Genomic DNA, 21,315 nt, shown 5'->3' with positions numbered 1-21,315 from the left:
CAGCTATCAAGGGTGATAAGATACCAAGGGCAGGAGATTGACTTATCAGGATTCTTTGCTAAGACAGGCTTAGGCAGGCAGAGGACAGAGTCCAAGGATGAGGGCCAAACACAGGGTTACGAGAAGGCTGTCTAATATTTGGTCAAGCTCAGAGTCTCTGTCCTGTAAGGCTTGTACACTGAAAACTACAAATCATTGTTGGAAAAAAACTTAAAGAAGACCTAAGTAAATGAAAAGGCATCTCATGTTCACGGGAGCAGAAGTTTAATATTGTTAAACTGGACGTACTCTCCTAATTAATCTACAGATTCAACAGGATCCCTATCAAAATCCCAGCTACTCTGTTTGCAGAAACTGACAAGCTCACCTTAAAATTCTTATGGAAATGATAGGTACTCAGAATAGCCAAAGCAATCTTAAAAAAGAGGGACAAAGGTGGAAGACTCATACTTCCTGATTTTAAAACTAACTACTAATCCACAGTAATCATGACGGTATGGTACTGGCATAAGGAGAGACATATAGATTAAATGACACAGAACTGAGAGTCCAGATAAACCTCCAGGTCTATGGATAACTGATTTTTGATAAGGATGCTAAGACCATTCAACAGGAAAAGAAAAGTCTTTTTAACAAATGGTGTTGGGACAACTGGATATGCACATTTGAGAAAATTCAGTTGGACCCCTTCTTACTTTACACACAAACATTCACTCGAAATAGATCACAGACCAAATGTAAGAGCTAAAACTATAAAACTCTTAGAAGAAAACAGAAGACTAAATCTTTGTGCCATTGGCTTAGGCAATGGTCTCTTAAATATGACACCCAAAGGACAAGCAACAAAAGAAAAATAATAAATTGGACTTGATCACAATGAAAACTTTTTTGTTTCAAAGATCACTATCAAAAAAAGTGAAATAACCACCCATAAAATGAGAGAAAATTTTTGCAAATCATGTCTCATAAGGGTGCAGTATTCAGAGTACACAAAGAACTCTTATGGCTCAACAAAGAGACGAGCTACTTTAAAAATGACATGGATTTTGAAGACATTTCCCCAAAGATGTGCAACGGGCCATTAGCACATGATGGAAATCATTAGCAATCAGGGAAATGCAAATCAAAACCACAGTAAGTACCATTTCACACGTACTAAATTGGCTATAATAAAGACAGATAATAAATTTTGGCAAGGATGTGAAGAAACTGGAACCCTCACACAATGCTGTTGGGAACGTACAATGGTGAGTCTGGCCTTACTCAAAACATTAAACGTGGAGTTCCCGTGTGACCCAGCAATTCTACTCCTAAGTACACACCCAAGAGAACTGGAAACATATGCTTACACAAAAACTCATACACTAAGGGTTGCGGGAGCATTATTCATAACCAAAAAGTGGAAACCACCAACGTGCCCATCAACGAATAGATGGATGAATAAAAACGTATCAATACAATGGAATATTATTCAGCCGTAACAAGGAATGAAGTACTGATACATGCTACAACACGAACCTCAAAATCATTACGCTAAGTGAAAGAAGCCAAGACATAAAAGGCCACTTATGTATGATTCCATTTCTATGAAATTTCCAGAACAGGCAAATCTATAGAGACAGAAAAGAAGTTAATTGTTACTTAGGTCTGGAGGCTGAGGGAAAAAGAAGAGTGACTGTAAGTGGGTACAGGATTTCTTTTGGGGGTGACCAAGATGTTCTAAAATTGAGGTGATGGTCGCACACTCTGTGACCATAAGAAACACCACTGGACTGTATACTTTAAGCGGGCGAACTGTATGGTATGTGAACTGTGTCTCAATAAAGCTGTTAAAAAATCAAAGGGAGATGGTTAGAAATGTTTTTGTTACATTTTTAATTTGCTGCTTCTGTTACTCTAAAAATAAGTAAGTCGTTTAAAAGGAGTTGATTAAAAAGGTTCATTTTCTGAAAACATTTTGCATCTGCAATAAATAATATTGTAGTAGTTGGCTGCTTCCACTTTCAGGCAAAAGAAATGCATCTGGTGACCAAAAAAAAAAAAAAAAAAAGGAAAAAGAAATATTAGCAGTTTTTTTCAGTAGGTTTGCTTGTCTGCATCTAGACGTATAATTAAACTAAAATTGATAAAAGAAAATCACTTCAAATAGCCAAGACACGTACATATCAAGAACTTCAAAAATCTTTCTGCCCTTTGCTTATCAATCCCATTCTTGGGAATTAATCTTAAGAAAATAAGAAAAACGTTAACAGGCACAAAAACATTTATAACAGAACTGTTATCATAACACAAACTTCTAAGTCAGCGCTAAGAGTGTTTGCTGCTGCTTTAACTCAGTCTCTAAGAACACTGTTCAGTCCAACTGACATTTTCATAGTAAGATGCTCTCGATGGAGCAGGGACTTATATTTTGAAGCAAGCTCCTTATCTGGTTGTGAAACAGCACTCTGAGCACCACCGCTCTAGAGAATCGGCATTCAAAGTAAGAACATGATTGGTAACCTGTGATATAACTTAATGCAATACTGTATGAGCATAAAGCAGACTAATGAGAGCTAATAATCATTCTGCCCTTCCTATGTGTCAGACACCACACAGGGCTTCACGTACATTACCTCTTCATTCTGGTAACCTGAGGTTCTATTAACTCCCTTTTGCAGATTAGGAAAGAAAGCTCAGAGAGGTTAGAGGATTAACCAAAGGCTAACGGCAAGTAGGAATTGAAATCAAGACTCGATCTCAGGCATGTATGATTCCAGATCTTGATTAATCTATTATACTTCTCCACAAAACTGAACATAAACTACGATTGTGACAACATAGCCAAGAAGATAAAAATTTAAAGAAAAAGGATATGAATCTTTAGGATGGTGAGACCTAGACTACAGTTTTAAAAATGTCTTTTCATAATCTCTACCTGTTCTAATAAATATAAAAATAATTCCAATAGGAAATCCAAGGTTGTAAGTAAATGGACATTTATGAAACTTGACAATGTCTCAGTTAGCTATCTTATAAAGCAATTATATAGTCATTTTTGTTCAATTTTATAAAAGTTATTGTCTGTGATATTCACTCCCCTTAATAGAGTGGTTCTCAAACGTAAGTATGCACTAGAATCCCCCAGAGGGCTTGTGAAAACACGGATTGCTAGGCCCAACTCCCGGAGTTTCTGGTTCAGTAGGTCTAAGCTGGGGCCTGAAAACGTGCATTTCTAACAGGATGCCAGAGATGCTGATGCTGCTGGCACAGGAACTCCAGTGTGAGAACCAGTCCTTTTCAAAAAGCTGGCATCGCCGTAAATCTAAATACCATTGAACGATCAATTAAAAAATAAACTTGATGCACTTATCTGAATTATTTTAATGTGCTAAACAGGTTTTTGAGAAAACACAGGCTGACCAAATTTATATCACAGTTCATATTTTTGAAGACTATAATCGTTTTTTGGTCCAATTCTGTCTTTCGATCAAGAGCTACAATTTTTCTAAGGAAGACAACTAGTTATACCTTAAGCATCTACTGATAGTATCAGCTACCTTGGTATCTCCGGCCAAAACTGAGTAAATTATGCTAAGTTGCTGAGCTGTTGTGTGGGACTCAGAAATCAGTCTTGCTAAGCAAACTGATGAATTTAGAATGAAGAACAGTCATAAGTACTAAAAAGAAAGCATTTGCGCAGTAGGCAGTATCGTAGATAAGTAATCTCTGTATCTCAGTTGACAATTAGCTTTCAGTAGTAAGAATAAGAAAGTTCTGTTGCAGCCTCTCCAGGATAATTTGACCCCAGTCGAGTAATCCGTCACCATTCTGGCCCAGACGCATGTGGACTATGCCATGAAACATACATACCTATGTTTCTGACCATGATTCCTTTCAGTTCATCCACTTGGGCTTGAGTCTCCATCACTTTGTCTAGGCCCTTATTCTCAGAATGATGCTTCTATAAGAAAATAAGATTAAACTTATGGTACCCAGCGTTTATTTACAATGGCAAAATGAAAAGAAGAGGAATTGAGGAATGCTATAAAATTATCTCTGTTGATGTAAAAGACGTACGTCACGTCATTCAATTGTTACCAGACCTAGGGAAAATATAAGCAGCATAAAAAATGCTACCATATAAAATATAAGTGCTACAGTATAAAAATACAAAATGATTTTAAATTAAATAAAGCTAAATATATTATAATATATCAAATATACATCTGAGGCTCTTGGAGCAGAAGTAGGGGGTTCTATAGTCTGTGCTCAGACAAGAAAGGAAGGAAGGAAAGACTGGAGTCGGGGCAGGGGGGACAGGACAGGGAAAGGGCACCCTAAATTGTTCCCCACTTCTTGGGTATGATGAGGTAGGAAATGGCCCAGCTTCTGAGCATCTGCTCCTGTATCTGTTGGGATCAGAGTCTGCATCCTATTTTCATCTGCTTTTTATAGGATCTACAAATGTAAGACACCGATGACAGTATATATGTTGACGTTATTATCGGTAGCTAACAATTATGGAATGCTTAATACACAGTATTCCGGTCATTTCTCTGTGCCAAATGCTTCGACGTCGAAGGTATTACTTAATCCACCCCAAAACTCCATGATGAAGACGCTATTATCATTATCTCCATTTACAAATAAGGAAACTGGCGCAGGTTTATTCGGGGGGTCACACACAGAACTGGAGCTAATGACGAATCGGGAAGTATAAAACAAACTGGCTGATTGAATAATAAAGATTTATAACTATTTAAAGGAACTGTATCCCCAGAGGAACGCATGTTCAGAAGTTGAATGCTCAAAAATAGTATTAAAAAGAACACTTACAGGAAGACGTGAAACGAAAAGTTGTCAATTAAAATAAGTCTTTTCTCATGCACGACACAATCATAGACAGAACTTACGCCTTTGCACTTCAATGGTTTCATGGATAAAGGGTAAGCATTTTTAAAGTTCTCAACACCATTAGTCATCGGGGAAATGTAAATTAAAACCACAAAGAGATATCACTACACACCCACTAGGATGACTAAAATTAAAAAGACAGACCATAACAAGCATTGACAAGGATGCAGAAACATGGAAACTGCTGGTGGGAAAGTAAATGGTATGACTACTTTGGAAAAAAATTTGATGATTATCAAATTAAACAATACTCACCATATGGCCCAGCAATTCCATTCCTAGGTATTTACCAAAGATCATAACAGCTTTATTTGTGATGGCTGAAAACTGGAAGCAACTCAGATATCCAGCAACTGGTAGATGGATAAACCAGTTGTGGTATGTGCATATGATACTACTAGGCACTTCATGGATAAATATCAAGCGGCTTCAGTGAGTGAAAAGACACAAAAGAGGACATCGTGTATGATTCCATGTATGGGAAATTCCAGAAAAGACCACACTCACTTAAAGTGACAGAAAACAGAGCAGTGGTTGCCTGAGGCAGAGTGTGGGGGGACAGGACTGACTGCAAAGGGACATGAGGGAACCTAGAGCGTCACGGAGATGTTTTCTACCTTAGAAAGGGTGGTATTTCACAGGTGTATATGTACGTAAAACTTCACTGAGCCCAAACAGGTATTCGTACAGGTAAACAGACTTTCGAATGACTATTCTGCTCAAAAATGAAATGTGCGCCATGGGACAGCAGAAGGTCAGTGACGAGGTTAAGAGGCCACTGTGCACGTTAGGTGGGTAGTCTAAATAGATGATCTTCAACATCCTTCCCAACCCTGAGATACTCTGACCACAATGAAGAGTGAACATCGCCAATTATTAGCTTTCTCCCCTAAAATGGCCCCTTTAAATTTTTTTGATCAGGGAAATGTCATTATGTTGGCATACGACAGCACAATCGGAAAACTTCTGCTTGTCAGGGTCCCCTACGTTCACGGTGCTATAAGGTAATAAAGAAGATGTGAGTCCAAGTACTATATACTGAGATATATCTTACCAGCTGTGCGGCCAAGACACTTGAGAACTCACTGTTCATGGCATATGGGAGTGCTGTCTGTGCCCTTGAACCATACGTGGTCTGGAATCTCTTCTTGATCTCATTCAGAAAATTAAAGGCTCTGGAACGTTCAAAATCCTGAAGAGAGATCAACACAGAGTTTGCGTGATAAAGTAAACTAAAGACGAGATGGGTGATTAACAGCAACCTTAAGAAAGCTAACATTTACTGAGCGATGATTCCACGAGGGGGTACGGCCCTGACCTCACCTTATAGATAAGGAAACAAAGGCTCTGGAAGGGTAACTGGCCTGCTGAAGGTCAGACAACTAGTAAATGACAGAGCTTAGAGTCCAATCCCGATGCTTTTGATTACTGCTAACTGAAGATAACAGAATTGAAGTTAGCTTCTTGAGAGCAGGAATCGGGTTTTATTTCCTCCATTTCTTTCAGACTCTATCAGACAGCCTAGCATAAGATGGTTAATAAATCCATAATAATAGTACTGTCTTTCATACACAAACATAACACTATTGACACAAACTTTGATTTTTTTTAACAGTGGTGATACATTTGAAAAGATCAAGTGATGTATGTACTCTTGACTAAAGACACACTTGCCTAAAAACACACTTACACACAAATTACAGCTCAAGAAAATATTAGACTCAACGCTGACCATCCCAAATTCAGTGATATTTATTTCTCATCTACTGCAAGCCCATCCACACTGGTGACTTCAGATATAGCTGGATTTTTTAAAAGCACTTTTAGAAAACACTGGGGAACCGGGAATAAAAATCACTGTGATGATCGCTGTGGTTGAAACTCATCTCCACTTCACACAGGGTGCGGAGTCTAAGCCGAGGGCTCTTAAACTGGGGTCAATGGTCCGAATTCCAGGGGCCCATGGACTTGGATGGAAAAAACAAACTATGTTGTCATTTTCAGCAGTCTTTAACTTATATTTCAATTGGGAATGTAGGTAACAAACCAGAGTAGTAAGTGTTAGATGGTATCTGTGACTCTGTCACCAATAGAAAATTTTTTTTCGTATACCATCAGTTATAGACATCTTGAAATATTGTTTATACTCATCACCACTTCAAAATTAGTTATAAGACCCATGACTAGATCTTGTCATTTAATGAATTAACAATGAAGCATATACACTACTATATTAATTGTTTAAATACTTTGAATACTGTCTGTCTTTCAATATACTTGGTTTTGTTTATAGTCATGTACTTTACTTCATCTTTAATAACATTCTGGGAGGGGCCCATGAATGTCAAATGGGTCTGTGACACAATAAAGGTTGAGATCTCTGACCTATGGCAATCACACCAACCCCATTCCTGTCAGTGATCAATTTATAAACAAGTATATAACCGAGCCCTAGTCAATAAGACATGAAAGGAAGTCCGCTTTGAAAGCAGGGGGAAGCGAGGGGAGGCTGTGCTTCTAGAGACACTTTCCTTTTTCCTACAATGAGAGACTCAAGAAGGCATAGTCCCTCTTCTCCGGACATGAATAAGCATGTGTCTCCATCCGATTGTAAGGGGAATGTGTCTGGGAAGAAGCTGACGCTAAGGATAGCAGAGGGGAAAAGAACCTCGATGACACTGAGCATTTTGAGGCTAGAACCTACAAATACTCGAAAACCAACCTACACATGTGAACTATGGGTTTATGAAGTTGATCATAATGTATTGAGATTCTGTTTTCGCAAAGTTCATATGCCTTAAAAAATTCACTTAGCATCCACTGGATGAATGAAATAATTTAATATTTCAGATGACTACATTTTGACAGGACCTGATACCAAAGGGTCATAATTATGAACCCCAATTCTCACTACACAATAGGATAAATGGAGGAGTTGCAGGAGGTTAAGCTAAAACACTAGTAAAACCAAGCTGGTTTGCACGTACCCAGATTATCAACTGGTCATTTGCTGCTCTATGTGATCAATGCAAAGTTTAGGAAAAAAATGTCCAGCTACAAACAGTTATATCCATGTCACCTTTACCCACCAGAGATATAGATAAGAACCGACTCTATTAAGAGCACACATAGATAGCAACGTGTCTTCCACTTACATCATCAGTGATACAAAGGTACACGATCCTGTCTTGGCAGATGTAATGAAACAAATAGCTGCAGAATAAAAGATATAAAAGTTACTGTGGTTATAAGCAATATCTGTTTCACTTCTATCTTCCTTCTGTGTATCAGCAAATTCGGTACTGCTAATGTGACCATGTTATTTAGAGCTGCTGTTTATTTTCCCTCCACTTCCCCTATACATACCTGTTTCTCTCACATAAAACCGATAGGAACAAACAGGAAATTAAAAGAAGGTCTCTACCCTAGCTACACAGCACAGCAGTATGCACATTACCCACTAAAGTGACAGCTGCAAAAGCATAATTGGACTCTTAAGGCCTGAACAAGAGATGACATCTTAGGAGGGACATGTAATTAAGATTAACCCCCGATGAGCCATATGTTATTCCTTGCCTTCTCCCAAGATCTCAAAGCAAGCACTTTTTTCTTCCTACCAAGTACTCAACAATAACATTTGTTTGGTATCTGTTTCGAGGCAGTTGCTGGGCTGGGTGCTGAGGATACAAACAGGAAAATGACCAGTCCCTGCCTGCACAGGGATCACAGTACAGGGCATTACGGGGCAGCCTGTAGATGTGGGGTTAAAGGCACTGCATGGTGGTCGGAGGACACGGAAGAGGTACCTAACAGACTTTGCTGAAGTATAACAGGAGAGATATCCTGGAGCAGGTGATATCTAAACTGAGATCTGAGACCTGAAGAGACAACAAGGTGAAGAGCGAGAGAAGAGGTTTGCAGAGTGAGAGACTGCAAGTGTAAGGGCCTGGAACACATAATGGGTTTAGGAAAGTAAAATCGGTTCACGTGACTAGAATAGAGACTAGAAGGAAAAAATAAATTGGCTGGTCAGATGAGGCTGGAGAATTAAGCAAAGGCCGGGTTATAAAAGACTTTAAAACCTCTCTATGCATTCTCCTAAGAACAGCTAACGAGCATCAAAGGGATTTCATCTGGGGAATGTGATCGGGTTTGCACTATAAAAGGATGCTTTGGCCAGAGTGCAGAGGACCAGACAGGAGACCCTCCGGCACTCGAGCACGTAAGCAACAATGAGGGAAATAAGCTAAGGTACTGTGGGTGGGGAAGAAGAAGGGATGGAGAAGAAACAGAACAGAGCTTGATGACTGGCTATTGGGGGCAAGGCACAGGGGGAACTCCACTTTGCCTCCCACATTTCTACCTGGGGCAAATGCAGAGACAGGAGCACCTGCTGAATTAGATGATTACTGTTTACGGAGAGGCCGGGCATGAATTACAAGAAGGTCAGGGACCTCAGGCAGAATGTCCTCCTCCGCTCCTCCGAAGCCGTTCACATCGATGCCACCAACGACTTCCACATTGCCACATCCAGGGGCTCTCTCTGAAATGTTTCACAGTGCTGACCACTTCCTTCTGGAAAGTGCCCTCTCTCCCCTGTACCACTTGACGCCGGGCTTGCCTGGTCCACGTGGCAGTCTCTCCTCTGCTGACGCTGTCCAGCAGCCTTGGCCCCCTGCTTTTTTCACACACACCCCCTAGAGGGTGGCATCCGCTCTCATGTTCTGTTGTTCGTTTTTGGCTACCGCAATTAGGATGGCGATTCCTAAATCTAGGCCTGACATAAGTCCTCAGCTCCAGGCCTGCACGTGCTACTGACAACCAGACAAACCACAGACCGCTTAAACGCGTGTCCGAGATGGAAGCCATCCTTTTCCCTACAAGATTTCTTGTTCCTAAACATCAGTTGGGAGTAACCTGGTGCAAAGACAACAAAGGGTAACAAGGGACGGTCCCGGCCATCAAGGAGCCCACAGTCAGCAGGGGACAGAGACAAAAAAATAAAGATTGCAATCATAATACAGTGTGGTAAGTGCTACAATATGAATAAAGCCAGGATTCAATGGAGACACACAAAAAGGGGACATTTGGGCCAGTTTGGAGTCAGGGGGTTCCAGAGGGAACATTTAAGCTTAAGAAGACAAAGTCATATTTTTTTAAAGGAAGTAAGGCAAACATATTCAAGTCAAAGGGAACACCTATTGCAAAGGCCAGGAAGAGAGAAAGAATCCAGCACTGAAATGCAAATAGCTAAGTTTGCTTTAGAACAAAACAGGGTTGAAGTTCAGAGATAAAGCCAGAGAAGGGAGTAGGGGAACATCTTGAAGAATCTTCCCAGCCTTGTGAGGGAACTTTAGCCCGTGGGCAAAGAGTACCTGCTGAAGGACGGGCTCTGAACACCTTTGCCCTTTTAGAAGGATTAACATGATTAAGAAAGCATCTGAGATCTGTAAAATGAGTAAAAATTTACCAGGGGCCTAGGAGGGGAAGGAAATTCCAAGATGCAAAAACAAGAAAAAATATACTAAAGCTTAAAATAAAACTCCTAGGTCAGGGAATGGCAAGGAGTCCTATAGAGATAAGCAGGGAAAGGTCAGGAACGGAAAAAATGTGAAGGCCACCTTTGGGCTTTATTCTTCAAGCAAATATGGACTTTAAGCAAGAAAGGGTAATCAAAGAAATGTGAAATATAGAGTTAAGGAGGGAGCAGAAAACTCGGTTAGGAGGAGGCTATTAGAAATAAGAAACAGTGAAGGTCTGAGCCAGCACTGTGACAAGTGAATAGGGGTAGGGGAGAGGGCGTGGACTGAAATCCCTTTTGTGGGAGGATGGCAAGGATTCGGTAAAGAAATATGATTCTGAAGTTTTTTAGGCTCGGCGAATCGCATGACTGGCGATGCAGCTCAAGAAGAGAGGAATAGCAAGCGGAAGCTCCGATTTCACAGGGGAAATGATTGTTTTACAGTAAAATGGACTTTTTTCTGTTGGCGTACAGTCACAAAAGACGTTTCTGATGGGCAGGATGGAACACGATTATAGGAAAGAGACCACGACAGAAGGTTAAAAAGAACAAAACAACTCAGTGATGGGGCCTCACTCCAGCAGACACAGGGCAGGCCAGGATTAGGATGAGGGTGGGTAACACTGCCTTCTTGTCCTATAAGCACATTTCCACTGGGTTCCATATTCTAGCTTCCCTTGGAGCCAGATATGCCTATGTGACTAGGTTCCGGCTGATAAAATGTGAGCGGAAGGTATAAGCCAGCCTCCCCGGCCTCGCCTCTAAAAGGACTGCATGTGCTCCCCCTGGGCATTTTCCTGAGACTTGACTAGAAACACACAGAGAGTAAGCCTAATAACTTTTTGAAGAAACTATAAAGCCATACTCACAAGAAGCTGAGATTCTTTAATCCCCAAGGCGACCCGTAGGCCTCTAAGCTATACCCGCAAGCAGCAGACTACAAAACCCATACAATTCCCAAATGCCACACGCTCTCTAATGCCCGTTTTGAATGTGGCCAGAGAGGATAATGGACCAGGAAGAACCTCCTGGAGAACAAAGCCAGGAGTCAGGGAGAAAAGACAGGGAATTCCTCTGATAGAGCAGGAGCACTCAGCACCCCCAGCCATGACAGAGGGTCTTTGAAATCGCTCTGAAGTACTTATTTTAATACTGCCAGGCAGCTGTGACCTCTGCACGGTTCACCTTGTTCCCTTTCCTAAATGGGGGTTTGTAACTGCCACTGTGGCGACGTTGTTCGTACTTCGCCACTGTCTGCTGGCTGGGGGTGGGGGTGGGGCGGCGGGGGGACGCCCGACTTGTCTTTCGGTTTCTGGTCAATGGGCCACAGGAGCCACTGCTGGGCCTGATGGAGAGGACGGTGTATCACCCAGACTCTCTGGACTTGGAGCTGGACACGGTGACCAGATGAGTCTCTGGGGCCACTTCCTGTGGAGAGGAGGCGTGTTCCGTGTTTGGGAAGAAGAGGACACCCAGATGTGTGCGTAAGAAGAGTGGGCTGGAGGATGGCAGGTTGTCTCCTGACTTCCTATAACTCCTTCCGGAGTAACGGGGTTTTGGCTGAGCGTATGGCTGCGCAGCCAGAAGTGACCGACCCCAGCCTCCCTTCCAGCTGGACTAGCTGCATAAGTACACAGCAGACAACACAGCGCAAGCAGAGGCTTCTGAGCAGCAAAATGTCAGGCCACTTCTGGGCTCGGCCTTTAAAAATGCTGGGCAACTACGGGGAGGCAACCAGAACTGGAGAAGCTACCCCGCGGCCCCGAAGTGCTTGCCTCCAGGCTCCCTCGGTGAAGTTAACACTGAATCTGGGGGGCTCTCTCTTACAGTAGCTTAGGTTAGGGCCCCAACTGCTGAAGGAGTTAGCCCCGGAAAGCGATAAGGAGTTCTGAGATACGAAAATTAGGATGAAGTAAGAAAAGTTTTTTTTGGAAGTACTGACGAGAAAGGTGGAGGCGTTTTATCTGATTACTGAGATCATCCATGTGCGCCCTCTCCAGTGCATTCTCCAAGCAGCCACCGCAGTGATCTTTCTAAAGCAAAATCTGACCGTGTCAACCCCAGCTGAAAAACTTCGACGCCTTCCCGCTGCCCACGGGGTCAAGTGCGACCTCTTCTCCTGGCCTAGAGGCCCGACGTGACTTCTACCCATCCCACTAGCTTTATTTTCATCATGCTGGGCACCAGTCACGGAAAACCAGCTGCGGCTCCCTAAACGTGCCCTTTGACCTCGTGCCTCCACACTTGTCTACTAGCTGTTTCTTCCACCTGGAACGGCACCCCCAAACCACTACCTCCCGCCCTCTACTATAATTATCTATGGACGTGACCATCTCCTTCATTAAATTATAACTTCTGTGAGTGCAGAGACGAGGTAATTTCTTGTTGTATCGTCAACACAAAGCAAAGTGCTTCACAAGAATCGAGTGCTCAGTAAATATTTACTAAAAGAATGAAGAAAGGAATATTATATATCGAGTTTCACATATCCTAGAGCTCGAGTCATTTTTATAGCTAACACTTCCATATATTTCTTTAAAATATTAATATCACTTAAAGGATATTAATAAAATAAGAGTAAAATGATTACAAGTTAAATTTGTAATGAACAGAACTTCACATTTTCTAAGATGGTAAAGGTTACGGTTCCATCAGCTCATTCAAATGATCTACAAAGAAGCTGGCTTTCTAGTTTTCTCCTGTCCCGATTATAATAATAGCATTCACTTCTTTCACCCTCTACCCACGCAGAGCGGAACTCACTTGCTGTGTGAGTACGTTAGTTTGTTATTTTCAGAAGGTATCTTAGCCAGAATCTGCTCTGTCACCTCCAGGAAGTTTCCTCCACACCAAGCGTGTTTGGCAAGGATGGTGGTTCCCCTGGCAACGACGGCAAAAAGAATAGCCATGGCTTCAATCTAGCAAGAGGAAAAAAAGACATACACGACTTAGAATACTGTTTTCAGAAGTTGCTATCACTTATCAACCCCTACCTGGCGGCAATATTGACCAAGGCACTATAATATTAAACGCAATGACTTAACAGGCTTAATGAGATCCATCTTGTACAAGCTTACAACCTAAGCCATGCTGAAGTGCATACAGATATGGAGACCTACCAAATGCGTACAGTGTGTGTGTGTGTGTGTGTGTGTGTGGTAAGGCCACACAAGGCTACAAGGCTACAAGACATACAATACAAGATTGCTGGGAACATAATGTATATGTGACACATACATACATATACATTACACTGAATGACAGGTTACATTTATAAATTATACAGCACAAACTCATATCGCCCTTTGAAAAGCAATGACCATAGGTAGCAAAGGGACATAAAGAAGTCTTCGTTCTTTAATGCAAGTAATCCCATCCTGAAAATTTATCCTAGAGAAACAGTTCAACAGAAGTTAGACTCTAGATTCACAAAGATAACTATTCAGAATAATAATAGCCCGCCTACATTTATTGAGTGCTTACTATGTGTCAGGCACCATTTTAAACGTTTTGCAATAATTAACTCATTTAATCCTCACATCAATGAAATTATACACTATCATGATACTTATATTAAAATGAAGAAACTGAAGTACAGATGACTTATATGATTTGCCCAAAATTACAAAGCTAGTACATGATAAGAACTAGGATTTAAACCCAGGCAGAACGGTTCCAAAACTCACAGTCTTATCTCTGTAAGTATACTGCCTCTACTAGAAAGGCATTACCCATAATAGAAACGTAGTGAAAATAACCCAAACCTTCCACAAGGGAGGAATGCTTCTATAAGTTAAAACAAAACATTTCTAAAACAATGCAGCATGAGTTTAAGATTATTTTTCTCATGTTTATGAATTTGTACTATTTTTTTCCCACAGGACAGCCCAGTTTATCTTATCTAATGGTATAAACTTATAACAAGAGATGAAAAAATGCCTTCCTATTCTTCAACTAACTCTTTGACCTAATGTTATTTGTTAATACGTTCAGTGTCACCCGATTAAGCCAGCGGCTCTCCGACTGTAGTGTGAATGAGTCGTCTTAGCTGGCAGAGTGAGAGCCACTTGTTAAAAATTCATACTCTTGGCATCGTTCCCTGTAATTCTGATTCTGTGGGCCTGGGGGGCGGCGGGTGGGGGGCTGGAATACGTACTTGAGACAAGCCTGCCTGGATGCAGGTGATTCACACAACCATAATTTGTGAAACACAGCAACAGATTATAACGTGCTTGATGCTCCGGGAATCTGCTGGTTCTTTCTTGGAATCCCAGCACCGATGGACAACACACAGAAAAGGGCTCGTCCGTCCCGTGAACTGAACTCCTTCCTCTAGGGGTCTCGTCTTCATTCCACTCTCTAAATGAGGGTGTTCCCCGGAGTCGTGTCCTCGGCCATCTTCCTTCTGGATTTCTCCTTGTACATATGCAGCGAGTCATCATTTCCAAATCACTTTTTATACATTATGTCCCTTGATCCTAAAAGCCTCGACTGACCTTGTAACGTGCTCCAGGTACTGCTCCGTTTCTGAAAAGCATAATCTATGCACTCTCCCTGCTTATCTACCTCTTTTTAACGCTTCAATTTACTAGAATCTGGCTTTTGTCCTCAACGCTCCATAAAACCACGCTTGCTAAGATCACCAACAGCCTCTGTGTTGCAAAATTCAGTGGTAACTTGTCTATTCTCACCCTATTTGACTTCTCCAAACAGTCAACCACTGATTAACCCTCCTTCTTGAAATATTCCACATCTGGCTGCTCCTTTTGTCTTCTTGCTGTGTCTGCCTCCTCTAGTTTACTTATAAAGGTTGCGTTTCCACAGGGATCGGTTTCACACTCTTATCCCTAGACGAGCTCATCTAGAGCTGCCATCTCAAATGGGATTTATCTGCTGAAGGCGCACTGCATGCAAAACGAACACACAAAACAAAGGCACATCGAAATTGCGGGAAAACCAAAGACAAAACCCAAGGTGGAGCAAATAGTTGAGGGAAAGGGAGATGAACAGGGCCAGGGACTCATGAAGAAGACTGAGGACGCCAACTGGGAAAGTAAGAGGAGAGCCAGAAGAGCCTGGTGGCCTGCAGGCCAAAGGGAAAGGAAGCTTCGGGAAGGAGCAAGTGTCAGCCATCCTAACCGGGCTCACTGATGCACGGCATGGTGACTGTAAAACAGTCGCTAAAATTTTATAAGGAAGCAAAGGAAGCAGGTCATTGGTTAGGGTCAAAGAGACATGCGGTGGAGCAAAATAAAAACACAAAGAGGAAGAGATGAAACATCAGATGGTTCCTGCCACGGAGAGATGCAAACGCGGCAGCCTCAGTCCCTTAGCGGCTTCGAGAAGAAAACTGACTTGGGCAACAATGCAAAAATATCTAGTGTCTTAGAGGACCATAGGTTCATTATGAACTGACATGAGGTGATTGCTTAAAAGGCTTATGCAATCTTAAATCACACTGAGAAATGGGGTATCTCGATCTCTTTAAGTACAACTGCCATTATCCTCTGCGGTGGTTAGAACGGAAGCGGGATGCTGAGTTTAGTTCTGGGTATCATTTTTCAAGATTGCACAAAAGGGCAACGGTATGGGCGACAGACCTGGAGACGGTATCATTGGAAGAATGGCTAAAGGAAGCAGAAAACATTTAACATGAAAAAGAGAAGACTTAGAGGGAATGTGACAACAGTCTTCGAGTTTCGGTAAAGTACAGCCACCTGGAACAGCGAGTGCATTATTCAGCATATAACTGGGAACGATGGATATAAGTGATAGGGAACAGCATTTTGTTCAACAAAAGCAGTCTCAATTTAAAAAAAAAATGCCTGACAGTTAAACATCGGGTACAGAGCAACAGGAACTTTACTTTCCTCTCAGATATCACTAACGGGAATTTCTTACTCTCTCCTATATTGCTAAAAATCCCACCTTATAATCGTCTCGCCTGCCTCCACTGTAGCTCTCTTGCAATAGAATCTGTAATGTCTTGAGTACTGGAATAATAGAAACAACCGTGGCAGAAATGATACTGCATTTGAAGTCAGAAAACCTGGCATTGCTAATTATTAGTGGTATGTGAATGTCTAGTCAACCATGAGTGCTATATAAATATAATATTCAAGAAGAAAAAGAATGGAAGGATACCCGAGAGAGAGAAAAGAAGAATTTTTTTTTTTTCTTTTGAGATAATGGAATAGAAAGGAAAACTGTCTTAACACTGTTCTTCCCTGTTCTCTTACTCACTCCTTGCTTGGTCCAGCGCCATCATCCCAATTCTACTCCATTCCTGCTAAGAATCCCGTGTGAGTTTCCTGTGGCTGCCCTAAGAAAGTACCAAAAGCCGCAAGGCTTAAAACAACAGAAATTTGCTGTCTCATAGTTCTGGAGGCCAGAAGCCTAAAATCGAGATGTCTGCAGGGCCCTGCTCAATCGGAAATCTGTTGAGGGGAATCCTTCCTTGTGTCTTCCTAGCTTCTGGTGGTTAGCTGGCAACCCATGGTCTTCCTCAGCTTGCAGCTGGAGCCCTTTGACCTTCACAGTCACGTGATGTTCTCCATGTGTGTCCACCCCTTCACATGGCATTCTCTGTCTCTCTTCTTGCAAGGACACTTACTCCAGTACAACCTCATTTTAGCTCACTTCTTAATTACTGCCTCTGCAAAGACCCCATTTCCAAATAAGGTCACGTCCCCAGGTCCCAGGGATCAGACGTCAATGGATCTTTCTTGAGGACACAATAAATCCCCATCTTAGAAACTAACTCTTCCTCCCAAATCACTCTCCACATACTCCCGTCACCCCAACTTGCTCCCCTCTCCATCCTTACTCATTTAAGAGTCCTTACAGCAATGGGCCAGAAGGGCAACCTCCAAGAGCCTGGAATTCGAAAGGCCTGTTTCCATTGCCTAGAAGGTTCCAAGGAAACGACATTTTTATTCTAGGTGCTGAAATTCCAAAAAGAGATGTGCCATGAGGGAATCCAAATGCAAATTCTGAATGTAGGTTTTTTTTTTAAATAGAGGAATTATTATAAATTGTGGTGAAGGTCGTTAAGTTTATTAAATTAAAGATTAAGTAAGATGCTACTAGTTGGCATAACAACGGAAATGTCATAAATACCACTGTTCATAGAGGAACTGGCATCCAGAGTTTCAAAAAATAAGCTGACAAAGGAACCTTGGGAATATAACCATTTGTAAGCAACGGATTGCCTGTATTTCAAAAAAATGCTAACAAAATAGCACAGAGATCATGCAAATGCTCTCTCCCAGTGGAGGCATCTTCAAGCGGAGGCTGAAAAGTTTCAGGGAACTGATAGGGAAAAAAGCCAAGTTCATGTTTCTCACACTAGAGTCTACGTGTCCTGAGATGTTTTTAACTTTTGTATTTTTATTTTGATAAAATGTAAAAATCTATATGAATATTCTGGATCATCTACACGTGTACCTTAGAAATGAGTGATGGCACACAATTCAGTGCTCCATTAGCATTATGAAGGTGGCCAGAAATTCCCTAAAATGACAATGCTTAATTTTTAATGTCTTGGAAGCATGTCTGGCTGCTCTTAGGTTGGCATATCCTAAAATCATAATGATAATTATGACTCAAGCACTCTTGTATTCTTGTGTTTTTTAATCGGTTACAAAGATAACATTCATCTTTTGCAGGAACAATCTACAAGTGAAAGATATCTGCATGGAAAAATTTTTAAGAACTGAGACTTTTATCTGACATTCTGAAAATGACAGTGTGGCAGAATAACATGAACACATACATTATCTCAGGCTAAGGAGACTATAATCTTCAAAGATGTGTTTGTACCAAGTGGGAACCAAATGATACCATAATGTGCTGTATAAATAAAGGTTGCACAACTGTTGAAACAGAAAAAAAGTGGAAGAATTAACTCCTTATGTAGCACATGGTAATAGTCGATACGAAATAAAAAGAAAGTATTCTGTATCACTATATTATTGCAAGGGGATGTATTATGCTAATCCCTGCAACAGTTCATGAGCTGAATGTTTCATAGGAAATATACACGGGTATTAGTTTTTTTTCCACCCTTGAATCATGGGGTATACTATTAAATTGGCCCATTGAATTAAACGAGGCGGGGGTCAGATGCAAGGTGGTCAGGAAAGGGAACTCATTTTAAGAGGGAACTATGGAACAAGAGAAGACACAGGAATGAGAACAAGCTAGGGAAGGTACATAAACTAGCCTGACGAAATGGAATGGTCCATGTTTGGTGAATGATGAGATTTAAGTATGTCTAATAGCCTTATATAAAGAAGGCTTTGTATAAATTAGGTAATTTGGATTGGATCAAATAGTTTTTCTATTTCATGTTTTGCTTTTAAATGTACTATAAATGATAGATAATTTTATACTCAGTAGAACCTGGCAAGAAGAATATTTTGATTACCAACTATCTCCCTGAGTAAGACAGAGAGAGCAGTTGAGCTGAGAATATTCCAATCCCCGAGTCTTCTGTCTGGGCCTTAGGAGGAAATAAGCCAACGACGGATAAACCACAAATTCTGATGTAATAACTGTGGCGGACAGAGAAGAATGCAGAACAAACATTAATGTGACAGAGGAGAAGAGGTGTTTATGAAAAGCCTTAAGTCTGGTCACAGATTAAGACTATTTTGTTGGTATTATAAAAATTCTTTTAGGGTGATGTTCTTTTCTGAGACCCAACCCAATCTCTCTGGCTTTCTCAGAATAGGAGCTTACCCTGTCAAGCCAACCCCCTGTTTTATTTTACATTAACCACAACCATATGTGATGATCTTGATCCTTCCTGTTTGCTCCCACACACGAACATGTAAGCCACTGAGTACTGATGTCCTATGTGTTGTTTCCAGCTACATCCCTTGCACTTAGAAATGAGTGTCTAGCACATAGTAGATGTTCGATAAACATCTACTAAATATGTAAGTGGGTATGCTCTCAGCCACAGCTATTCCTAGGGAGAGAATGTCCTAAACATGACAGTATCCTCTGGGTTCCAGGGTGGGACAATGAAGGTGCAGGTCGTTGAGAGCAATTAAGAAGACAGAAAAGGGTCTGATGATTGACTGTGAGAGTTACGGTAGAGAGAGATAACAAAGCATGTACCAAAGACTCTATTACATGGTCAGAGTTTGTTAAATATTGGCCAATAACAATAATGACATCATACAGCTCTAACGCCGAGAAAATAGGTCTGGGCGGAGATAAGAGTTCTTACCCGAACCCAGGAAGAAACCTGTCAACAGTGAGCAGTGGAGGAAGGGCATGCAGAGGACTAGAACCCCTGGTAGAGGTTCACAAGGAGGTGAAGCAAAAAGTGACGTCACCGAAACAAGGGCGTGGAGAGTTTTCAGAAGACTCAAGAGATATCATGAGACTCAAATGCTACAGAAAGGTCTTGCAGAAGGCGAGCTGAGGGAAAGTTAACATTTTTTTTCCCTTCTGTAACAACTTAAGTGACGCACTCACGCTCTTTAACTCGAGGCCATTTCAGCGGCAGAAAAGGCACTTCGCCCAAATGGACATGCCCGACAATTCGAACTGTTGACACTAGAGAAGCCAGTCACCCTTGCACTGCCTGCTCGTCCCACCGGTGTACGTTCCGGTAGACACCTGTGCCCTCCCTCCGCCGTCGTTTCCCCGCCTTCCGCCGAGCGCGCCCCGCTCCATTTACCTGTCCGAGCACCCTCTCAGAGCGCGCGGGCTCAAGAACGAGGGGCGCGGGTCACCCCGGCGTTGCCCACCGCCCGCTCCCAGAGAAGGCTGGGACCGGACACCGCGGGCTTCCGGGTACAGAGCGCCGCCCGCGCGTGGCCTCCTGGGAATGTGAGCGCTCCTCCAATGGGAGCGACGGAGGGGAAGGGCCTGTGCGTTCTCAGCCGTCGCATTTCCTAGGGGCCGCACTGCATTCTGGGAGTGGTAGTTCCTACTGGCCTACGCTGAGACTGTCATACGTTCAGTCAACAGCTGTAAACGTTAAGCGCTGTTCCATGGAGAAAACGAGAGGATGCAGGGCCACAGAGGCTACCGGCATTGAGTCGGCAGGATAGATGAAGAGCTGATCTTGCCCCCACCATCTCCCCATTTAGTCTCAGCAGGTTACATCACCTGTTACTTCACAGACAAAATAGAATTCATCCGATAGGACCTCCTTCTACTTCGCCATGAAAATTGCTAACCTCATTGGACCCCTCAGCAGTCTTTTCTCCCATTCTTTTGCAATAACAACAACAGCTACTACTATTGCTACTACTGCTACTACTACTCTACTTTGATCTAAGTTCCCCCATCTGCTTTACATCACCATTCCCTCTTGCCGACTCTGAGACTAGCTCCACTGATAAACATTTCTGTCTCCGGACTCGTCAATGGCTCCCTACTTATTCGCTCTTCATTAACAGCATTTAAAGATTGTCAAAGTTTCTATCATCTAAAATATTCCAGAATCACCTTTCTCAACCCCACACCCCCGAAATCCCTCACCACATACAGACTTATCCTTGTAGTCTTTCTTCTACCTTTCCTTTCCAGTCAAAAATCTCAACAGTGTTGCTAAAACAAATGGACACTTTCGACCATTACCATATTTCTATTCTGCAGGATTTTACGTTGATTATTCCCCTCCTTCTTGAAACCTTCTGTCTTAGTCTGGGCTGCTTTAACAAAATAACATGGACTGGATGGCTTAGACAACAGAAATTTATTTCTCGCACTTCTGGAGGCCAGGACGTTCCAGACCCGGGTGCCATTATGGTCAGCTTCTGGTAAGGACCTGCTTCCTGGCTTGCAGATCGCTGCATTCTTGCTGTATCCTCACAAGGTGGAGAAACATCATTTCTTTCACATCCCTTATAAGGGCACTAATCCCGGTCATGAGG

The 21,315-nt window shown here is 42.0% G+C and overlaps 1 protein-coding gene across 2 annotated transcripts in view; it reads right to left on the bottom strand.

The window, feature by feature from the left end:
* Positions 1-20,269, bottom strand: part of VAMP7 (vesicle associated membrane protein 7) — a 42,028-nt gene extending 21,759 nt beyond the window's left edge. For both annotated transcript variants that reach the window (XM_039850470.1, XM_039850471.1), the window contains exons 1-5: positions 20,112-20,269; positions 13,181-13,335; positions 8,052-8,109; positions 5,951-6,088; positions 3,853-3,943 (exon numbers count right to left, since the gene is read on the bottom strand). In XM_039850470.1, the coding sequence (XP_039706404.1) occupies positions 3,853-3,943; positions 5,951-6,088; positions 8,052-8,109; positions 13,181-13,326 (433 nt within the window). In that variant the 5' untranslated portion in view covers positions 13,327-13,335; positions 20,112-20,269. The remainder of the gene's footprint in view (positions 1-3,852; positions 3,944-5,950; positions 6,089-8,051; positions 8,110-13,180; positions 13,336-20,111) is intronic.
* Between the last annotated feature and the right edge of the window lie 1,046 nt (positions 20,270-21,315).

This window comes from Pteropus medius, unplaced genomic scaffold, assembly GCF_902729225.1.
Source record: "Pteropus medius unplaced genomic scaffold, Ma_sr-lr_union100, whole genome shotgun sequence".
NCBI classification, from domain to species: domain Eukaryota; kingdom Metazoa; phylum Chordata; class Mammalia; order Chiroptera; family Pteropodidae; genus Pteropus; species Pteropus medius.
This window is presented reverse-complemented; position numbering and strand designations above follow the sequence as displayed.